The 20,575-nt window shown below is 41.6% G+C and overlaps 1 protein-coding gene across 2 annotated transcripts in view; it reads right to left on the bottom strand.

The window, feature by feature from the left end:
- TFEB (transcription factor EB) overlaps positions 1-20,575 on the bottom strand; it is a 116,081-nt gene that overhangs the window by 16,829 nt on the left and 78,677 nt on the right. Inside the window, exons 3-8 of one of the 2 annotated variants that reach the window (XM_053454266.1) lie at positions 14,426-14,625; positions 11,798-12,052; positions 11,540-11,620; positions 11,233-11,353; positions 10,535-10,591; positions 8,174-8,249 (exon numbers count right to left, since the gene is read on the bottom strand). In XM_053454266.1, coding sequence (XP_053310241.1) covers positions 8,174-8,249; positions 10,535-10,591; positions 11,233-11,353; positions 11,540-11,620; positions 11,798-12,052; positions 14,426-14,623 — 788 coding nt within the window. In that variant the 5' untranslated portion in view covers positions 14,624-14,625. Of the gene's footprint in view, positions 1-8,173; positions 8,250-10,534; positions 10,592-11,232; positions 11,354-11,539; positions 11,621-11,797; positions 12,053-14,425; positions 14,638-20,575 lie in introns of both variants that reach the window. The other variant, XM_053454265.1, reaches the window with a different exon arrangement.

Raw genomic sequence — 20,575 nt, 5'->3', positions numbered from 1 at the left:
AGGGGTGTACTCACGTCTGTTGCCAAGGTTTAGACATTAATGGCTATTTGTTGAGTTATTTTGAGGGGACAGCAAATTCACACTGTTATACAGGCTGTACACTCACTACTTTACATTGTAGCAGTGTTGTCACATGAAAAGATATAATCAAATATTTACAAAAATGTGAGGGGTGTACCTCCTTTTGTCTTCAGAACTGCGTTCATTCTTCGTCACTTTCTGGAAGGTGCTGAAAACATTCCTCAGAGATTTTGGTCCATATGGACATGATGGCATCATGCAGCTGCTACAGATTTGTCGGCTGCACATCTATGATGCAAATATCCCATTCTACCACATCCCAAAGGATTGAGATCTGGTGACTATGGAGGGCATTAAAAGAAACAAGTTTGAGATGATGTGAGCTGTGACACGGTGCATTATCCGGCTTGAAGTAGCCATCACAAGATGGATACACTGTGTGTGTGATAGCATGGATGTGTAAGTGGGGGGAGGGCATGGTACAGGGTGGCTGTAAGTGATGTGCAGACCCCATACTGCTGACAGGATCAATACACAAGGGGGGCAGCTAGCCAGGTTTCAGCATGTACTGGCTGACTTGGCATGATAGGAGTGTGATTGCTAACAGCAATCACAGTCCCATCATGCCTAGGTTCCAGCATTTACTGGTTGCTTGGGTATGATAGGAGTGTGATTGATGTTAGCAATCACACTCCAATCATGCCAAGTCATATTGTTGAAACTTTTTGTCTAATTGTGGTGTGTTTTTCATAAAGGTGTGGTTAACACACCAAAATTGGACAAGAAAATACAATAACAATATTAATTTATATATGATTGTTGACAGCAATTACACTCCCATCATGCCCAGCCAACCAGCACATGCTGGAATCTGGCTATGCCTGAGATTGCTGTTAACAATCATAATATATATATAACATTGTTATTACATTTTTGTACAATTTTGGTGTGTAACTTACTTTTATTAAAAGTGTGTGATTTTTTTAAAGGTGGGGGGTCATTTTCGGTTTCGGCCAAGTGAACCCTGAATTCTCGGTTTTGGTCCAGAATTTTCATTTTAGTGCATCCCTAGAATAAATAGAACTGTAACTATCCAGAATGCTGCATTTCTAGTCACAAAACTTTCTAGGCCCAGAAATCAGTGAGAGAAAAAGGTAAGTTTTTGTGTCATTTACTTTATTTTAATATGCATATTTTATTAAAGGCCATATTAATAATATATAATAATAATATAACAGTGAAAAATGAGTGCGGCCCTCGCACGTGTACAATTCTGATGAAGTGGCCCACTGCAGAAAAAACTTGGACACCCCTGCCATAGATGTAGGAAGGAAGGCAGAAGCACCCAATTCTTTTTTTAACCCCTTAATAACAAAGCCCTTACAGGTAAAAGGCTCAAAATGCATTGTTTTTAATGGGTTTAGGGACCGCCCATTGTCCTTAAGGGGTTAACTTAACTTTTTATGTAATCCCAAATAAACAAGAGTATAATTTGTAAACTACCACAATACTTGCTATTTGCACTTTAACATTTTTTGTATACATTTAACCTCTCAATGTCTCAATACCAAGATTGCTGAATTTATAATCATTTGAATGGTTATGTTAATATTGCCAATATCTTTGTAATTATTAAATAGTATTATGGTTATGCAGTGAGGTACATGTACGGGCTTGCAGTGCAATGTGCTAACGACAAAGCTCGTACATGTACGGGCTGCCATTAAACAGCTGCATCGCCGCGATCGGCTGCTTTGCAGCATCCACGGAAGCCTCAGAAGTGAGGCTGAGCGTGGATCTGGGGAGGAAAGCCCTCCCCACATGAAAAATGGCCACTGCCGCATCGATCATTTCCCACTGTCACCAAAAAAATAAACAAAAATACAATTCACGCCATAGCTTCACAAAAATTCCCACATGGAAAGAGTGAAAATTTCAGCATTATAAATGCCCATAGGGTGCCTAGTTTTAAAAAATGTATGATTTGATGGGGTAAATTGAATTGGCCAGCTTCAAAGATGTCCCAAATATGGGACGTGGGCACAGACTGACCAGATGTCTAAATGGCAAAAAAATACACGCCTCACAAAGGTGGCCTTTTACCTCCCAAATAACCCAACAAAATCACTGCGCTCAGGAGATGTTACTGAACACATATTGGGGTGTTGTTTGACACGGAGCGGTAAATTTATACCTGAAGCACAACGTGTGAGAAAAAAAATTACTACCATAAAGTTTGACAAAGGCTGGTGGTAAAATTAGTGCATGGAAAGGGTTAAAATAACAGCATTTCAAATACTTCGGGGTGTCTAGTTTTTAAAAATATATGGTAAGCTGCACTGGCCGGCTTCAAAGATACCCGAAATAGCACATGGGGCAGAATGACCAGCTTTGGGGAAAAAATGGTTTTAGCAAAAAATCACCATGTTTTATAATTTTTTTTTATAGTAAATTAGATGATATGATAAAAATAATGGTATCTAAAGAAAGTCCTGTTTGTCCTGAAAAAACCCAATATATAATATGTGTGGGAGCACGAAACGAGAAAGAAGAAAATCACAGCTAAACAGCAACACACTCTCCGGTGCTGCCAGGTCTTCTATGACGGAGCACCCGATGGAAGTGGTGAGCAGCATTAAACGTTGCCTACACCCATCGCACAAACTTTCACCGGCTGCCTGAGAGGAAGATCCAGGTCCCCTGCAGTGTTCCACCGGCTGCCCCCACTAGACACCAAGGAACCTGGGAATGCACTGGTAAGTCTGGAGGGGGCAGAGTGGCAAGACTGTTTCTTACCTGTAGTAAACATTTTTAACATTATTTCAGTGTTGCTATTTAACTGTAATTTTCTTATTTTGTGCACCCACACATTATATATTGTTTTTTTTAGGACAAGCAGGGCTTTCTTTAGTTTCTTTTATTTTTATCATATCATCTAATTTACTATTAAAACAAGATAAAATATGGTGATTTTGTTAAAATAAAGGACTTCCTGATCTTACTTAAAAAAATATTTCACTCATCTATAAAAGCTAATGAAAAAAACCTGCTAAATACATTATACTATTTGTCCTGAGTTTAGAAATACCCAATGGTTTTAAGGTTTTTTGTTTGTTTCTGGAAGTTCTTAGGCAATAATTACAAGTAGCGTTTTGCTATTTCAAAACCATTTTTTCCCCAAATCTGGTCATTCCGCCTCATGTGATATTTGGGACATCTTTGCAGCGGGACAATGCAATTTACCCCATCAAACCATATATTTTTGAAAACTAAACCCCCCAAGGTATTTCAAATGCTGGTATTTTAACCCTTTCCATGCACTAATTCAACCATCAGCCTTTGTCAAACTTTATGGTAGTATTTTTTCTTCTTCACACACACTTTACTTTAGGTGTAAATTTACCACTCGCGGTATATGTCACTGTCAAACAACACCCCAATATGTGTTCAGTAACATCTCCCGAGTACAACGACTCCCCCCATGCATGGGTTTATTGGGTTATTTGGGAGATAAAAGGGGCACCTTTGTGAGGTGTGCATTTTTTGGCATTTGGACATTGTCAGTCTGTGCCCATGTCCCATATTTGGGATACCTTTGAAGCCGGCCAATTAGATTTACTCCATAAAATCATACTTTTTTTTTTTTAACTAGGCACCCCATGGGCATTTAAAATGCCAATACTTTAACTCATTCCATGTGACATGTTTTGTGAAGATATAGACCTATAATTGTAGGACTTGCTCATAAAAAGCTTTTTTGTATATATTTATATATATATATGGACTTTTTTGTGACAGTGGGGGATTATTTGACAAATTTTTTAAATTACCTTTTTTATTTTATTTTACTAATCACATTGTGATTAGTGGCTTGCTTGGAAATGTAGCTGCTGTGGCCTTATAGTTATACTGGACTATCCAGACATCCATCCCTGGTCTTCATGCTTTCATCCAACTACTCCTCTGGCAATCACTAATGTCTGCCATATCTCCTTATCTTACAGGTATGACATCTTTCACCTGAACCCCTCATTTCCTGCTGTTATCCCTGTTTTCCACCCAGTATGACTATCACAACTTTCACCTGAACCCCTCATTTCCTGCTGTTACCCTTGTTTTCCACCTGGTATGTCTTTATCCTGGGTTAAATTTGGTGCCCTCCAGTCTAGCTTAATTGCATTTGTTAGCCAAGGTGTGAAACAGCTGCCTCCTGTATGCAATCACCTTATCTGACCACTTGTGAGGCAGCCCTATAAATTCCTAGGCCTCACTTGGAAACATTGCTGCTGTGGACTTACCCCAGTGGACTCTTCATAAGTGGGCAGTTAAGAGTTACACTGGAGGGAAACTACATACCAAGTACCACTGCAGAAAGCAGGATTACACCTGTGCCGCACCCCACCTGTGGAATTCCCTTTCCCGTTCCTTCCAGACTTTTTTCCTCATATGCAACTTTCAAAACCTCTCTGAAAACCCACCTGTTCAGGGAAGCGTACAACATTCCTTCCCAGTACTCCAAACTAGAGCCCTGCGCGGGACATCTTTTTGAATTCCGCTCCCGCCCGCTCCCGCTGTTTTGAAGCCCGCTCCCACAATGTGGGTGTTCCGCTCCTGCCCGCTCCCGCCACATTTGTGGCCAATCCCGCCCGCTCCCGCCGCTACTGACTGTAACAGCGCTGCTGAATCTGGCTGCGCTTTATAAATAAATGTAATGTAATGTGAGCTGGGCTCCATTGAACTGCATTCAACCTGCAGGGGAAGCTTGAGAGTTCTCAGGGGGGTCTGGATAGACCCTCTGTGAACTCATTGATATGACAGTTGGTGCCACCATCTTGTGAATGGCAGCAATGCCATTTACTGATGGGCTTGTGGTTGCTTTTCGGGGGAATCACAAGGCTATCGCGGCAGGGGGTGAGTTACTGACATGCCTCGATATCGAGACATGTCAGAAATACCGATAATGCTTAGGATGCGATTGCTAATTTTTACTGTTTTAGCCGGTTGCCGTCTTGATCAGTTTGGCGGCAGCCATTTTTTGGGGGGAGAGGGCTTTCCTCCCATGATCCACGGCCAGCCTCACTTGTCAGGCTTCCGTGGAATCTGCAAAGCCGATGAAGGTATTAAACAGCAGCCCGTACATGTACAGACTTTGTCGTGAAGGGGTTAAGTAAAGTGCATTATGAATTAAAGAGGGACTTTAAAATGGCTATTGGATTTCCAAGTTTCTTTTTGTATATAACATATGCTAACTGCATAATAGATGCCAAAAATGTTAAAACACATGTATTCCTGTTCATTAGGTAAAATACTGTTTTACCATTCTACTGTGTATTTTTCTTAAAAAAAAAAAAAAAAAAAAGTTCTTTAGTGCGATACACTATACATTTAGCTTGTACTAACTACCACTCTTGTATAACTCTGAAACTATTGGTGCTTTACAGGGTACGTATGATGGGTATCTAGAATAAAAAAAGCTAAAAAGATAAAACATAATTTGCAACTTACTACATTTAACCCCTTAATGACAATTGACGATCCAGACACGTCACCCGAAAACGAAGGGTTAACGACAATTGACGAGCCAGGACTTTAAACGGTTCGAGGCATTCAGCAACACCGCCATCTGCATTAGGGGCCGTGTCTGGTCCCTCCCCGGGGCTGAGTTTGTAACTCCTTTGTTTGTTGGAGGATTCTTTGCAGGGTCAAAATGGTGCCTTTCTGGCTAGGAGAGGTGTCAAATTTGCCACCTGGGATGCTAACTGACTGGAGTAAACCCCATGTACAGTTCATTGGGTTCACACCGCATCTCATTCAAACTTCGTTAACTGAATGGTTAACCCGTCCATGTATCTACTACACACATATTGGTTTAGCACTATTCCCAGTAAACCAAGTCTACTGGACAATGGCCCCCACAGAGTCCTGATCTCAACATTGTGACAGAGACCCGTATACTGACTGAGTAGCTCTGCCATAGATCTCCCTTGCTGCTGACAGCTCAATTGCTCAAGTGATTAACCCTTTGTGTTCACCCAAGCACTAGTTGAGACTTAGCGTAGCAAACAGAACTCAGAACTCAAAAAGCATAAGCATTTTTACACACAAACATAATTAGACATATAATCCCATCAACTACCAGACAGCCTGGCACTTCCAGCCGTCAATTCTGGGGTACTGATGGAGAGCTCAGAGTCCAAGAACGTTATGTTCCAAAAAGCGACTTCATTCGTCGTTGGTATCCTGTGCGCCAGTGCAGGAATGCTCCCGGAAATACTCCATATGGTAGCTGCAGCTCTCGGTTATGGGTAATAAAACCAGGTTTCCCAAATGAGCTCCCTCTCCGTAACCACCTCTAATCGTGACCTACCGTGAGCCAAGTATCACCCCAAAAGAGTGACGCGGTAGGGCAATAGATGTCCGTAGCGGCTCTATTCTAAATGTCGCCATACAGTTCCGAGGATTTCCGCCTAGGTCCAGTTTAGGTGCATGGAGCATCTCTGGCCATGTTTAACTCCCATAGCCAGCTAATCCCTGGAAGTCTTGTTAGGGCAGACCAGACAGGGCTTTTTCCGGCCAACCTGTGCTCATTGGCAGACAGGGAGTCTCTTCATGAATCCGTCACAGCCCTCCTCCTACTCAAACCTACCCCCATGTATCCTCAGCCTCAGAGAGGTTATCGTGACACACATCATTGAGTCTGTCAGGGATTACATGACTGTGATTAGTTTTCAAAGATGTTCAGATGGGAACAACCTATCTGATGAGCAAGCGTAACTAGAAGAATTGATGCTCTTTTGAAGACAGCCACACCAAATATCAATCTGATTTAGATTTTTCTTCTGTTAACTCACTTTGCATTGTGTTAAATGATAAAGGTAAACTAATAGCATGTCTATTTTTTAAAAGCATTCTCAATTTATAGCATTGACTGTTGCACAGTACTGTATGTGTAGCATATCTGAATATACTCCTGAAGATGGGACAGATTTGGCTTTAACAGTTTGGGGATTAATATGGAATCACACTGGTACATGCCTTGGAATTCAACAGTCCTGAAACTGTTAATAACTGTTATGTATGAGTGTGTACTTTTACAAAATTAAAATTATATGGTTGACTAGAACATGCAGTTTAGACTTGTGCATTTGTTTTCTCTAGGGCAATCTCCAACAAAACTAGAGAAAATTTGTTTGAATTCATTGCCAGCTGTATCCACCATTAGAAGCAGTATTACACAAAAAAGCCATTTTGCCGCTCCTTGATGAGGGAGGGACTGTGTGTGGGAGGTAACATATCAATGACCGAAGTAGAAGTAGCCAAAACAATGGGAGTGTTCTCATTAATTGTTAAGGCTGTGACTGATGGGTCCAACAACCTGTGTGAGTTTTTCCTTACGTTTTTCACTCTGGCCAATCAGCATTTACAAGGGAAAGGGACAAGAATTAGACATATAAGTGTGCTGAAGCATTTTAACTAGTCAGTAGCAGCCGTTACAGACTGATGGGAGTTAGAATGTGAGACATTGGCATCTTAGCAGAGGCTGAGATTAATGCTCATTACTCATATACAATACTGCAAGGAATACTCCTATCATCTATTATTCTTTATTGATAAATAAATATTGGTGGCAAACCAGGCATCATAATATATGTGCATATCATTTGCATGCCTGCCCAGGACCAGTGCTTTACTACTACTGCACCTCTCTGCCCCTCCTAACTCTAGGGAACCTTGGATCAATAAGCTGCTTCCCCATAATTAAAGATTATATCCCGGAATATTATGTTTTTCCAAGTATCCATCCAGTTGCTGTTTAAATGTCTGTACAGAGTGTAAATGAGTCTAAAAGGTGTCAGGGAGCTCCCCCTTTTGGGAATGTCATACTGATTTAAAAAAAAAAGACACTTAATTATAATGATGTTCATAAATCTCCCAGTGCACATGCACAAATTATATTAATATAGGATCATTTTTTTCGTTGTCCTTTTAAGTAGAAAGTACATTTCTTGAATAATATCTTGCATTGTATTTTTAGATAGAAGCAAAGGGCTCTACCACTTTTTTTACATAGTCAATGGCATAACAATTCTCCCATATGCCACCCAGGAAATCTACTGTAATTTTATGCAAATTGTAATACTGAAATACTTACAGATCATTAGTTTTTGGAATCAGTGTCCCTAGTTCTTTAATCCGATCATTGATGTTAAATCTCCTCCTCCTTTCAACTACAATAAACAAAGTATGACATTTAGGAACAGGTTTTCGGGGGTGTGCCTGGAGTATTGGTCATTAAGGGGTTAAACATGGATGATAGACATGATGGACAGGATAAGCCTAATGGTTCTTATCTACTTCATATTCAATGTTTCTATTTCAGGGATGTCTGCCCGTTGGTCACTTTTCTATGACGTTCCTTGCTATAGTATATTAAGAAAAGAAGATACATTTATTAGACTATTCAGATCTCTTTTTCCGACATTTTGTCATAATATGCCTGAGGAAGAGACCTAGATAGTCTTGAAAGCTTCCAATCCAGTATACGCCACTTAGCCAATAAAGTTATCATCTTTACGACCATTGCTTTCTCTCTTTCTATGGCTAACTTGGTACAACTCTATACCGTGCGTGTTTAGCAGTATTTTAGGGCTGCAACAACTAATCGATAAAATCGATAATAATCGATAATGAAAATCGTTGCCAACGAATTTCATTATCGATTAGTTGAATCGATTTTTATCGATTATAAAATGAGGGTTTTTTCAGAGCAAACGCTCTGAAAAATACCCCTCATTTTATAATCCGTTTAGTCTGACTCACAGCAGCAGCTCCTACTTACCAGTCCCTCACTGTAATCACTGTGACAACTGGCCCTGCCCCTTCCTTCTCCCAGAAGGCCAGAACCACATGGCTGTGACACTCATCTAACTGTAAGTATAAAATTAATATTTGGGCTGCTGAAAGTTAGGGGAGGTGGAGTTAATTTAGGGGCAGTTATGGTTAATAGGGTGTTTAGGGTTAATTTAGGGGCAGCTATGGTTAATGGGGTGTTTACGGTTAATATAGGAGCAGCTGTGGTTAATGGGGTGTTTGGGGTTAATTTGAGGCAGTTGTGGTTAATGGGGTGTTTAGGGTTAATTTAGGGGCTGTTGTGGTTCATGGGGTCTTTAGAGTTAATTTAGGGGATGCTGTGGTTAACGGGGTGTTTAAGGTTAATTTAGGATAGTTGTGTTTGATGGGGGTATTTAGAGTTAATTTAGGTGTAGTTATGGTTAATGGGGTGTTTAGGGTTAATTTAATGATGAGGACTGAGGGTTAATTTAATTAATTTAATAAAGTTAACTTAAGGTGCAGTTAGAGGTAAAGGGGGGGGCAAACTAAGGGGAATCTAAATCCTGGGGGCAGTGAAGATTAACCCAGTACTTATTTATAAAAGTATGGTGTCAGTGTGCTGTGAACAGGTCTGTGACTCTATGAGGGCACTATGAGATATCTGGGGGTATAAGGCATATCTGGGGAGGATGGAGTGACTTATCTGGGTATATAAGGCATATATACGGTATATAAGGCATATGTGGGGAGGGCAGCGTGGCATGTCTGGGAGGCAGTGTGGCATGTCTGGGGAGGATGGAGTGATATATCAGGGGGTATAAGGCGTATCAGGCACAGTGGCATATGTGGGAGGCAGCGTGGAGTGGTATATGTGGGAGGCAGCGTGGAGTGGTATATGTGGGAGGCAGCGTGGAGTGGTATATGTGGGAGGCAGGATGGAGTGGTATATGTGGGAGGCAGGATGGAGTGGTATATGTGGGAGGCAGCATGGAGTGGCATATGTGGGAGGCAGCGTGGTATATGTGGGAGGCAGCGTGGCATATGTGGGAGGCAGCGTGGAGTGGCATATGTGGGAGGCAGCGTGGAGTGGTATATGTGGGAGGCAGCGTGGCATATGTGGGAGGCAGCGTGGAATGGTATATGTGGGAGGCAGCGTGGCATATGTGGGAGGCAGCGTGGAGTGGCATATGTGGGAGGCAGCGTGGAGTGGCATATGTGGGAGGCAGCGTGGCATGTCTGGGAGGCAGCGTGGCAAGCCTGGGCTCAAATGTGCATAAATTGGGGGGGCTGGTTGGGAAATAAAGACAAGAAATGCATTTTATCAAAGTTTTTTTTTATTCTGCTGTTTGTATTTAACATCATTTGTTTATTAAATTATTTTAAATAAATGAAAAATGTACATTCATTTTTTTTATCCAATTAATCGAAAAAATAATCGGCCAACTAATCGATGATGAAAATAATCGTTAGTTGCAGCCCTACAGTATATAAAACTCTTATGTTGTACATTGACTTAATTTTTTTAAAATCTGACGTTAAATGAGATGCCAACATATTTTTCGATGTAAAGCTTGTATCTATATTGGTAGAGTGACAAGAGCACTTTTGCAACCTGCAGTAATAGTTGTCTAGGATACATGATTAATATTATAAAAAGTTTAATAAAGATACGTTGACTTACTCATGTTATGTGTGTCCTTTTTCTGACGTTCCCGTGCAATTGCTCTGTTCTCTGCATCTGGAGATATGACAAGTTCAGCAAATACAATATATAAAAGCAGAACTTGCACAAAACAAATGTGAAATATACGAAAATAAATATCACAAAGGTGCAGAATGTAATATTGGTACATTACAACACTCAACCCCCCCCCCCAAAAAAAAACATGCACAGAAGCACAAGATATTATACAAAACATCACACATCAAACATCACAAAGACAAAACATCACACAGCATAAAACCACACAAATCAGATATAGACATTGCACAACACAAAAACACGATTCAGACGCTGCAGATCACAATGATGATAATGTTGATATTACATGGCACACAAACAGAACATAAAACCGGATGACCAAAACACAAATACATCAGGACCACCGGTTACTACACAAAAAACACAGAAGCAGAATACAATAAAGACATTGCAACACAATTAGTATAAAGTAGACATGACTAAAGATATTGGAAAAAGTGAAAGATTTAAAGGGGAAAAAAGTTTTTTAATGCAGCAGATCACAGATACATAGAACACAATCATGCAAATCAAGAACAGGCTCTAATGCCGGTAGTACTGCACAAATCACATAACAAACTGGCCATAAGGGGACGCAGAACATAATGTACAGTACAACATGCATATTTTATTTCTACCAGTCAATTCCCTTTTAATCGCTAGGTCAGCAGGGCATGAATTGCTTGTGACTCCCACAACAGTGTCACAGAGCAGTGAGTTTTCACTGTACAGTCCCAAGTGACTGCTGGAAAAGGGAAGCTGCAGAGAAAAAGGGAATGGCTATAATGAGAGATAGGTAAATGCAACAAAAATGTATCTGAAACAATTTCAGAAGTAATCAGAGAGTGTATGCATGAAAGGAACAAAGTAAGAGAGAGATGAGCTATGAAAAATACTATCAAACCACATTAAAAAAATTGCATTAAAGCATATTTTCACACATACCGTGTTTGGCATTGAGAGTGCAGGCTCTGTGTATCCAAACATGTCATCTAAACTCATTATATTATCAATGACATCATCCATCTGCAAGTGAGAAATAGTGACTGTATCATGAATAATAATAAAAAACAAGGCATTACTTGTCATATGACAAAACAAATTATGAAATATCCCAACACTGTTATTGGGACAAATATGTATTTTGGGGACTATGCTGCACATTGTGGATGAAAACACTGTAATCACAATTGTAATACTCACCTCCCTCTCTGCATTTGTGCACAAGTTAAGCCTGGCCATGGGACTGTTGGGCGCACTATTGCCGGCCGAGGAAGAGAGGCGTGCAGTACGGTGGGCAGGAGAGGAGGGAGCAGGTGGGGGCTTCGGGGAAAGTCTCAGGGGACTCAGTTGGGAAGCAAACTTGTTTCCGTAGGTATCAGAGAGGTAATCCCGAACCTTCTTGTCGCGAGACTGTTGCAAATGATATGAAGTTGGGTTTTCTAGGTGAGTCTGAACCTGTAAGTGCAAAGAGATTCAATGTGTAATTTATGGAATCGCTTGCCATATGGCATATGCAGAAAGCTAGAAAAATTATAGCGTTTTAAACCATTACAAACAGCAGTGGAGCAGTCCTTGAAAAATTCCTTATGTTAACTCACCATCGAAGAATTGCGGTTGCTTATTAGACATGTACACGGCAAACCAACTCACCTTTAATTATAGAATGGGGGGAAAAAGGTCCCCCAGAAGAAGAAGAGGTGCAGCAGTAGAGCATTAGGCCTTGGCAGGCAGACACTGGCACATCATAGGCACGTGCAGCCCTGTGGAGTAGGACTGGATTTTCCCAATATTATAAAAATTATTTTTCTCCCAGAGTAAGGACGGTCAAAGAGGTGCAGCAGTAGTAGTAGTAGTAGTACAGCACCAGGCCTGGGCAGGTAGATACTGGCAGATAGGCACAAGCAGCCCTGTACAGGACTGAATTTAACAAAATAAGAGCAAGGAAGGAGGCAGAGCAGCAGCACTAGACCTCACTAGTTTGAACATTGATTAGCCTAATTTGGGAAGATTGAACTTTCAGGAAAGCCATCTGCTCAACCGGTTGTGTGTGGGGGTTTATTATGTTGCCTCTCACAGAGAAAACCCTCTCGGTTTGAACATTGGTGGGTGGGCACGAAAACGACTGCTGGGCCACGAAAGAGTGGCCTGGCCAGACAACAGCTTTCTGGTCCCAATAACATAGAGGATCAGTACCAGGAGGTACTGGAACTTCCTCAGGATAGGCATTCATCATCTCAGAGGCGCTACTCTGACTTTGGGTAGCTTGGGTGGTACTAGTACCCACCAAAGTTTCAAGGGCCGATGCCCAAATGGGTGATGCCCTGGTGGGTCTAATGCAGCTGCTCTGCATGGAGGCAAAGGATTAAGAATGGGACATGTGGCCTTTGTGCAGCATCTCACGCACCCTATGAACAGGCATGTGTCACCAACTTTCAAAATTATTTTTAAGGGCCAACTTGCCTTTAACCCTTGGGTCACATATACTCTGTGGTGCCCATGCTGGCTTGAATGCGACCTTTCAGCTCCTCTATCAGCCTACTGATCAGCTTCGCAACCACCGCTTGTAATCTTTTGCCTGGAAAGACCTAATTTTGTTCCAACTTGTCATGCATGTGTTGTTCAGTAAGTAAGGGGATGATCTGGCCCAAAGTAGCAATGCTCTGGCTTAAATCCTCAGTCACATATCCAAATGGCTTCAAGATCACCTGCGCCATTAATGGTCATTCTCCTCTGCCCAATGCACTTGACACCCTGCGCATAGGACATGGATTGACTTTTCAATCAGTTTTAATCAGAGGACATGGATTGACATGGACTGACTTTTCAATCAGTTTTAAAAGCCTACGCGGCCCGTCAGTTGGAATAGCTGCCTTTACCACCAGGTGTAGTATATGCACAATGCAAACCCATCCACCATGTTTGTTGCCCCATCAGTAACCAACTGCTGTGTCTTCCTGTAGTCTAACCCATTGCACCAGCATCTTCCTGAGAGCTGGCAAAATGTGAGCTGATCTGTGCTGCTCATCCATAGCCTCAGCATGGAGTAGGAAGGATCTATAAGCCTTGCTGCCCTTCTGCTCCTGTTCTGCCCCTCCTTTCTCCCTGTGTGCCTCTGTCTACACCAGACACAGTGGGCCTGTCCTTGTACTCCAAAGATATGGACCACCAGAGTTCCATCCAGGGCAGTCCATCTCTGCACTAAAATAAACTACTGGATTAAATTGTAATATGGTAGGTGAGCAATGAGCATTAATCACTACTAACCTAAATCTCACGGTCTCACACTTCAACTCTCATCTGGCTGTTAAAATGACATCAGCACACTTATATCCAATTCTTATCCATTCCTCTTGCTGATTGGCCAGAATGAAAAAAAAGGAAAAACTCTCATAGGTTGTTGGACCCATCAATCGCAGCTATAACCATCCCATTTTTAGCTCGCTAAAATAAGTCAATTTGTGTTTATTTCCTGGTAAAAATGTCATATTTTACAACAGAAGAAACCATAAAAAGTAAAATATATTAAAATAATTTTGAATAAATTGTACAGAGCCTACCTTTTAATCTGATCATGAACAGGTTTATCATCATTTGATAAGAAAATTAGTAAAGAATAACCTATTGATTTGTTATTAAAGAGCAGATTCTGGTGCAACCTTCTTATCACCATGGAAACTAATGGACTGTTGCAGTTAACAGATGGAATATAAATAAATCTCCTTGTTCTTCAAGAAAATGTTGATGAATGTTGACAGAATGTACACCTAAAAATCAAACCCATTAGTGATAACGCATGTCTTATGATGTATGCATCAAAAGTAGCATTACCTTTAGGACATCTACTGGGACAGGCGGGGGTGGTTGGAAAGATGCCGGGGTGCTGATTGCAGGAGTAGCAGCTGGTGGCACCATGTGATTCTGCTGCAGGAAATGCTGCTGATGTTGCATCTGAATCCGCTCCCTCTGCTCCTCCTGTTGTGCCTGCTCCTTCATTAGCTGCATGCGAAGCCCGATGCGAGATGCCATGTCTGAAGGAATTTCTGATATGTGAATACAAATGTGCACAATATATTAATATATAACATATAATTTTTTTATATATATGTGTCCCAATTTTACTAAAATTTATTACACCAATGAGTCCCAAAATCACCCCTATCAAAAGGATATATGTCTAACACCTCCTCCTCTAGAGTTTTTAGTGGCATGTGTCATATTAGACAATGTTCCTCTCAGCAAACCCACACATAGCTCTGCATTGCAGGATGAGTGATGCTCATGCCTGCCAGACAGGCAGCATTTGAGATCAAAGGTGGGACTTGCAACATTTATTTCTTAACCTCTTCAGGACCGGGCTGTTTTTTTTTTCATTTTTGTAACCTTCATGACTGAGGCTGTTTTAACTATTCTGCTGTGTTTTGTTAAGTTAAGTGATTTCTTTAGATACCATTATTTTGATCATATCATCTAATTTATTACATAAAGAAATAAAATATGGTGAAAAATTGAACAAAATGCTGTTTATTGTAATCTCATCTACAAAATCAAAAAAAACCTTCTACATAGATTCTATTTGCCCAGATTTTAGAAATACTGTTTTAATGTTTTTTTTTTCCAAGTTACAGGGCAATAAGTACAAGCAGTGTTTGCTATTTTTTTTTCTTCAAATTTAGTAATCCTGTTCCCCATCAAACCATATACTTTTGAAAACTAGACACACCAGGGCAGGAACAGTACAAGGATTTTTGCCAGCCCAGGCAAAGCCTTGTTTTGTCACCCCCTTGGGCCCCACCCGTTTATGCCCTGTCCTTAGAACGGAGTCAGGTGAGCACATCATACACATGACTTGCCCCCACCTGCGAAGATCTAGCAAAGATGTGCTAGACCTCAGCTTCGCACTGAAGGTATAGATCAAATAATGTATGTGAACCCTAAACTGCAAGTGTAGATCACAGTTTGCACAAATCAGAGGGCAGTCCTGGCACCTAGATTGCACACATTGGAATGCCCCAGCACCCAGATGGCATTCACAAGTCTTGCCCAGCATCCATATTCCACTCATAAGGACTTACTTTAGTACCCGAATTGCACACATGAGGACTTGCCCCAACAACCAGATTACACACAGACAAGGGACTTGTATCGTCAGGATTTACCCAGCACCTAGATTGCATTCATAGACGCGCATTCATACTTGTCCTTGCATCCAGACACTTACTTGCCCTAACATACAGTGGGGCAAAAAAGTATTTAGTCAGCCACCAATTGTGCAAGTTCTCCCACTTACAAAGATGAGAGAGGCCTGTAACTTTCACAGGGGGGGGGGAAAAGAATGGGGGAAAAGAATACAGGAAATCACATTGTAGGATTTCGAATGAATTCATTTGTAAATTCCTCGGTAAAATAAGTATTTGGTCACCTACAAACAAGCAAGATATCTGGCTCTCACAGACCTGTAACATCTTCTTTAAGAGTCTCCTCTGTCCTCCACTCATTACCTGTATTAATGGCACCTGTTTGAACTTGTTATCAGTATAAAAGACACCTGTCCACAACCTCAAACAGTCACACTCCAAACCCCACTACGGCCAAGACCAAAGAGCTGTCAAAGGACACCAGAAACAAAATTGTAGACTTGCACCAGGCTGGGAAGACTGAATCTGCAATAGGCAAGCAGCTTGGTGTGAAGAAATCAACTGTGGGAGCAATTATTTGAAAATGGAAGACATACAGGACCACTGATAATCTCCCTCGATCTGGTGCTCCACGCAAGATCTCAAAGGCTACCATCAGTAACACACTACGCCGCCAGGGACTCAAATCATGCAGTGCCAGACGTGTCCACCTGCTTAAGCCAGTACATGTCCGGGCCCGTCTGAAGTTTGCTAGAGAGCATTTGGATGATCCAGAAGAGGATTAGGCGAATGTCATATGGTCAGATGAAACCAAGGTAGAACTTTTTGGTAGAAACTCAACTCGTCGTGTTTGGAGGAGAAAGAATGCTGAGTTGCATCCAAAGAACACACTACCTACGGTGAAGCATGGGGGTGGAAACATCATGCTTTGGGGCTGTTTTTCTACAAAGGGACCAGGACAACTGATCCGAGTAAAGAACAGAATGAATGGGGCCATGTATTGTGAGATTTTGAGTGAAAACCTCCTTCCATCAGCAAGGGCATTGAAGATGAAACGTGGCTGGGTCTTTCAGCATGACAATGATCCCAAACACACCGCCCGGGCAACGAATGAGTGGCTTCGTAAGAAGCATTTCAAGGTCCTGGAGTGGCCTAGCCAGCCTCCAGATCTCAACCCCATAGAAAGCCTTTGGAGGGAGTTGAAAGTCCGTGTTGCCCGGCGACAGCCCCAAAACATCACTGCTCTAGAGGAGATCTGCATGGAGGAATGGTCCAAAATACCAGCAACAGTGTGTGAAAACCTTGTGAAGACTTACAGAAAACGTTTGACCTCTGTCATTGCCAACAAAGGGTATATAACAAAGTATTGATATGAACTTTTGTTATTGACCAAATACTTATTTTCCACCATAATTTGCAAATAAATTCTTTAAAAATCAGACAATGTGATTTATGGACTTTGTTGTCTCATTCTGTCTCTCATAGTTGAAGTGTACCTATGGTGAAAATTACAGGCATCTCTCATCTTTTTAAGTGGGAGAACTTGCACAATTGGTGGCTGACTAAATACTTTTTTGCCCCACTGTACAAACACTTTCAGAACACACCTTTCTCTCCCCTTTCTCATTATCCACTTTCTGTCCATCTCTCTCCTTTCACCATATCTCTCCTCTTACTCATTATATTTGACCTCTCAACACATTTTTACACGCACTCTCACACTTGCAGACTTACACACTCACGCCAACACACATGCACACATTAACGCAGACTTACAGTTGTGATCAAAAGTTTGCATACCCTTGAATAATTGGTAATATATGTACCATTTTTAAAGAAAACATTAGTGAGCAGGGAAAACACATTTCTTTTATTTCTTATGGGATTCATATTCAACTGTAGGTTATAACAGAACGGCACAATCATTAAACACGGCAACAAAAATGAAATGATCCCTGTTAAAAAGTATGCATACACTTAGTTCTTAATACACTGTATTGCCCTGTTTAGCATCAATGACAGTGTGCAGTCTTTTGTAGTAGTTGTCTATGAGGCCCCAAACTCTTGCAGGTGGTATAGCTGCCCATTCATCATGGCAAAATACTTCCAGGTCATGCAAAGTCTTTGGTTGTCTTGCATGAACCACAAGTTTAGGATCTCCCCAGAGTGGCTCTGATATTAAGGTCGGGAGACTGTGATGGTCACTCCAGAGCCTTCACCTTTTTCTGCTGTAACCACTGGAGGGTTAACTTGGCCTTGTGCGTAGGGCAGGGCTAGGCAACCTTTTGGTAGTGGTGTACCAAAGTAAAACCTTCAAGTCCCTTAGTGTGCCGGCAATAATTTCAAAGAGGAGTGAATGGTTGAGAAAGTAAATATTTGAAAAAATTATATTCCTTAAACAAAAAGGAACATCATGAAAAACTGCTTTTCTTTCTCAGAAAACCGCTGCACTGCAGAGGTGGAAATTTCGTTTGGGTGCATTTTTTCACCCCCCCCCCATACACTGGAACCAACCTCCTACCTACCTCCTCAAAAATAATAATGACAATAATAATAAGACAAACAAGCCCCGTATTTGCAGGTATACATAAATAATGTATGGAAACAGCTTTGCAGGTATAGATCAATTGGAATTAGATCACAGGTTGCACACCCCAAAGCCAGCCCTGGCGTCCACACTGCCCACATAGAACTTGACCAGCACACAGGTAACACAAATAGGATTTACAATCTTTGTCCCCAAACAGCCCCGCATATGACATCTTTGTCCCATAAACACGCTACCTGTGCCACCTTTTATGCCATAAACACCCTGCCCGTGCTATCTTTCCAAAAATCAATTACTACATCTATAATACACAGAGGCTTTTACAGTCAATCACTAATTCACACGTGCATACCCAGAGATACATGTTCACACACTGGACATATCCACAAACACACACTAACATAGACAGAGACATAAACATATCCACTGGTACACACAAACATATCAAGACACACACTCAAGCAACTCCTTTCACTCACTGCGATGCCTCAGCAGGCACTTACTACAGCTTACGCTGAATTATACAGGAAAGGCACACAATACAACTGAGCACCTGTCTATAGGTGTTCAGAGTTTTTTTATAGGGTGGTATAGCCTCTGGGAGTACTCTGCCCTTAATTGGTAAGTAGTGCCCTTAAGAGCCCACCCCCATGGGCTGGCAAGCATCGAGACCACATGATGTGGTGAAGCTGAGGGAAGCTTGTCACTGCCCATTGAGAAGAGGGCCTAGGCTTGGCCTGTGGGAGGGAGACATGGTGGGCAGCAGGTTCTGGAGCACCCGCCACTTAAGTCTTGGCCGTGACATTAGCCCCCTCCCTATGGGTGACCTCCAGTCATGCTCTGAAGTTGCCTTAAAAGGTTGAGGTTGGTGAAACTATTTCACTAGCATGGGGGCATGTATATTCCGGACTGGTTCTAACAAACATTCTACCAGGCCATGGCCCTTCCACTCCACTAAATATTCCAGATGACCTCTTGACTATAGAATAGCTTTCGGCCTCAAATTCTTCTGATCATTCTTCAAAGATTGTAAGAGCCAGAAAGGACACATGGCATTCAGGATGAAGGCGATAGTGAGCCTGAAGATTCAGACAAACTGCTGCAGGTCTGACCAAAGAGTTGATAAAATAAAAAAAATTGAATAAGAGGACCTATAAATCTTTGGGCTAACTGCTTGAAGGGAAAAGATAGGCATAAATTAGTGGTGGAATGCCATATCTTGTCACCTACCCTATAAATAAGAGAAGGTTTAGTCTTATGGTCTGCAAAGCATTTATATGTTTTGTGAGCCTTCTGAAGAATACTCTTTATAGCGAGGAATTGAGAATTTAAGGCCTGTATGTATACTCTCGAGAACATTGGAAACTCTTGGTTCATCCAAGAGGGTGGAGTCCATAATTAACATAAAACCAGGTTGTTGTAAGCAAATTCTGCACATGGCAATAAAAGGAAACCAGATGTTTTGCAACTGTTGTTCCAGGCTTTGGTTTTCTGTCAGCCCATTAATATGTGTGGATGGAAGGCTGTGGACAAAAGGCAAGTGATACCAAGTCCTTCACGCAAAAAAACTTTCCCAAAGCGGGCTGCGAATTGTACTCCTCTGTCAGATACTATAGACTATAGACTGAGTAAGACCATGTAAACAGAAAATCTTACGGAGGAAGATCAAAGCTGTAGCAGGAGCGGAAGTAAGACCTTCAGTAGGAACAAAACCAGCTATCTTAGAAAAGTAAGATACGATCACTAAAAAGATTATAACCCTGCCAAGGAGGCAGATTAAAAATAAAGTCCCACCAAAACCAACAAAAGATCATTTCCTTGGTCTTGTGGATTCCACCATGTCCTCCCAGTCCTGAGTAGTGGCAGTACTGAAGGACATGGGTAAGTCCTGCAGTTTACCATTGGGACGAATGGTATCCACAAGGGCAGACTGTAGGGCAAGGAACACGTTAGGAGGAAAGATAGTAAACATAGACCAGGTAGAAGATGGGACAGCAACATCACCCAGACAAGATAAGACTGCCCCGGAGTCCTTGGAGCCTGGCAGGTAAGCAACATGGAGTTGAAAATGAGAAAAGAACAGTGCCCATGTTACTTACCTGCCGGGTTCCAAGAACTCCGGGCAGCATTACCCCATCTGGGAGGCATTGAAGTCTCATCTTCTACAAGTTCTACAGATAGAATCTAGAATACAATCGTACAGCCCGGCGCTTAAGGCCATGTTGCGAATTAGGGCCTGAGAGGTGTAGATCTTGTGTGCTTTCATACAAGGTGTCCATGACTTGGATAAAAGGA

This window comes from Spea bombifrons, chromosome 2, assembly GCF_027358695.1.
Source record: "Spea bombifrons isolate aSpeBom1 chromosome 2, aSpeBom1.2.pri, whole genome shotgun sequence".
Taxonomy (NCBI): domain Eukaryota; kingdom Metazoa; phylum Chordata; class Amphibia; order Anura; family Pelobatidae; genus Spea; species Spea bombifrons.
The sequence above is the reverse complement of the archived record's forward strand: the minus strand, read 5'-3'. Positions and strand labels throughout refer to the sequence as shown.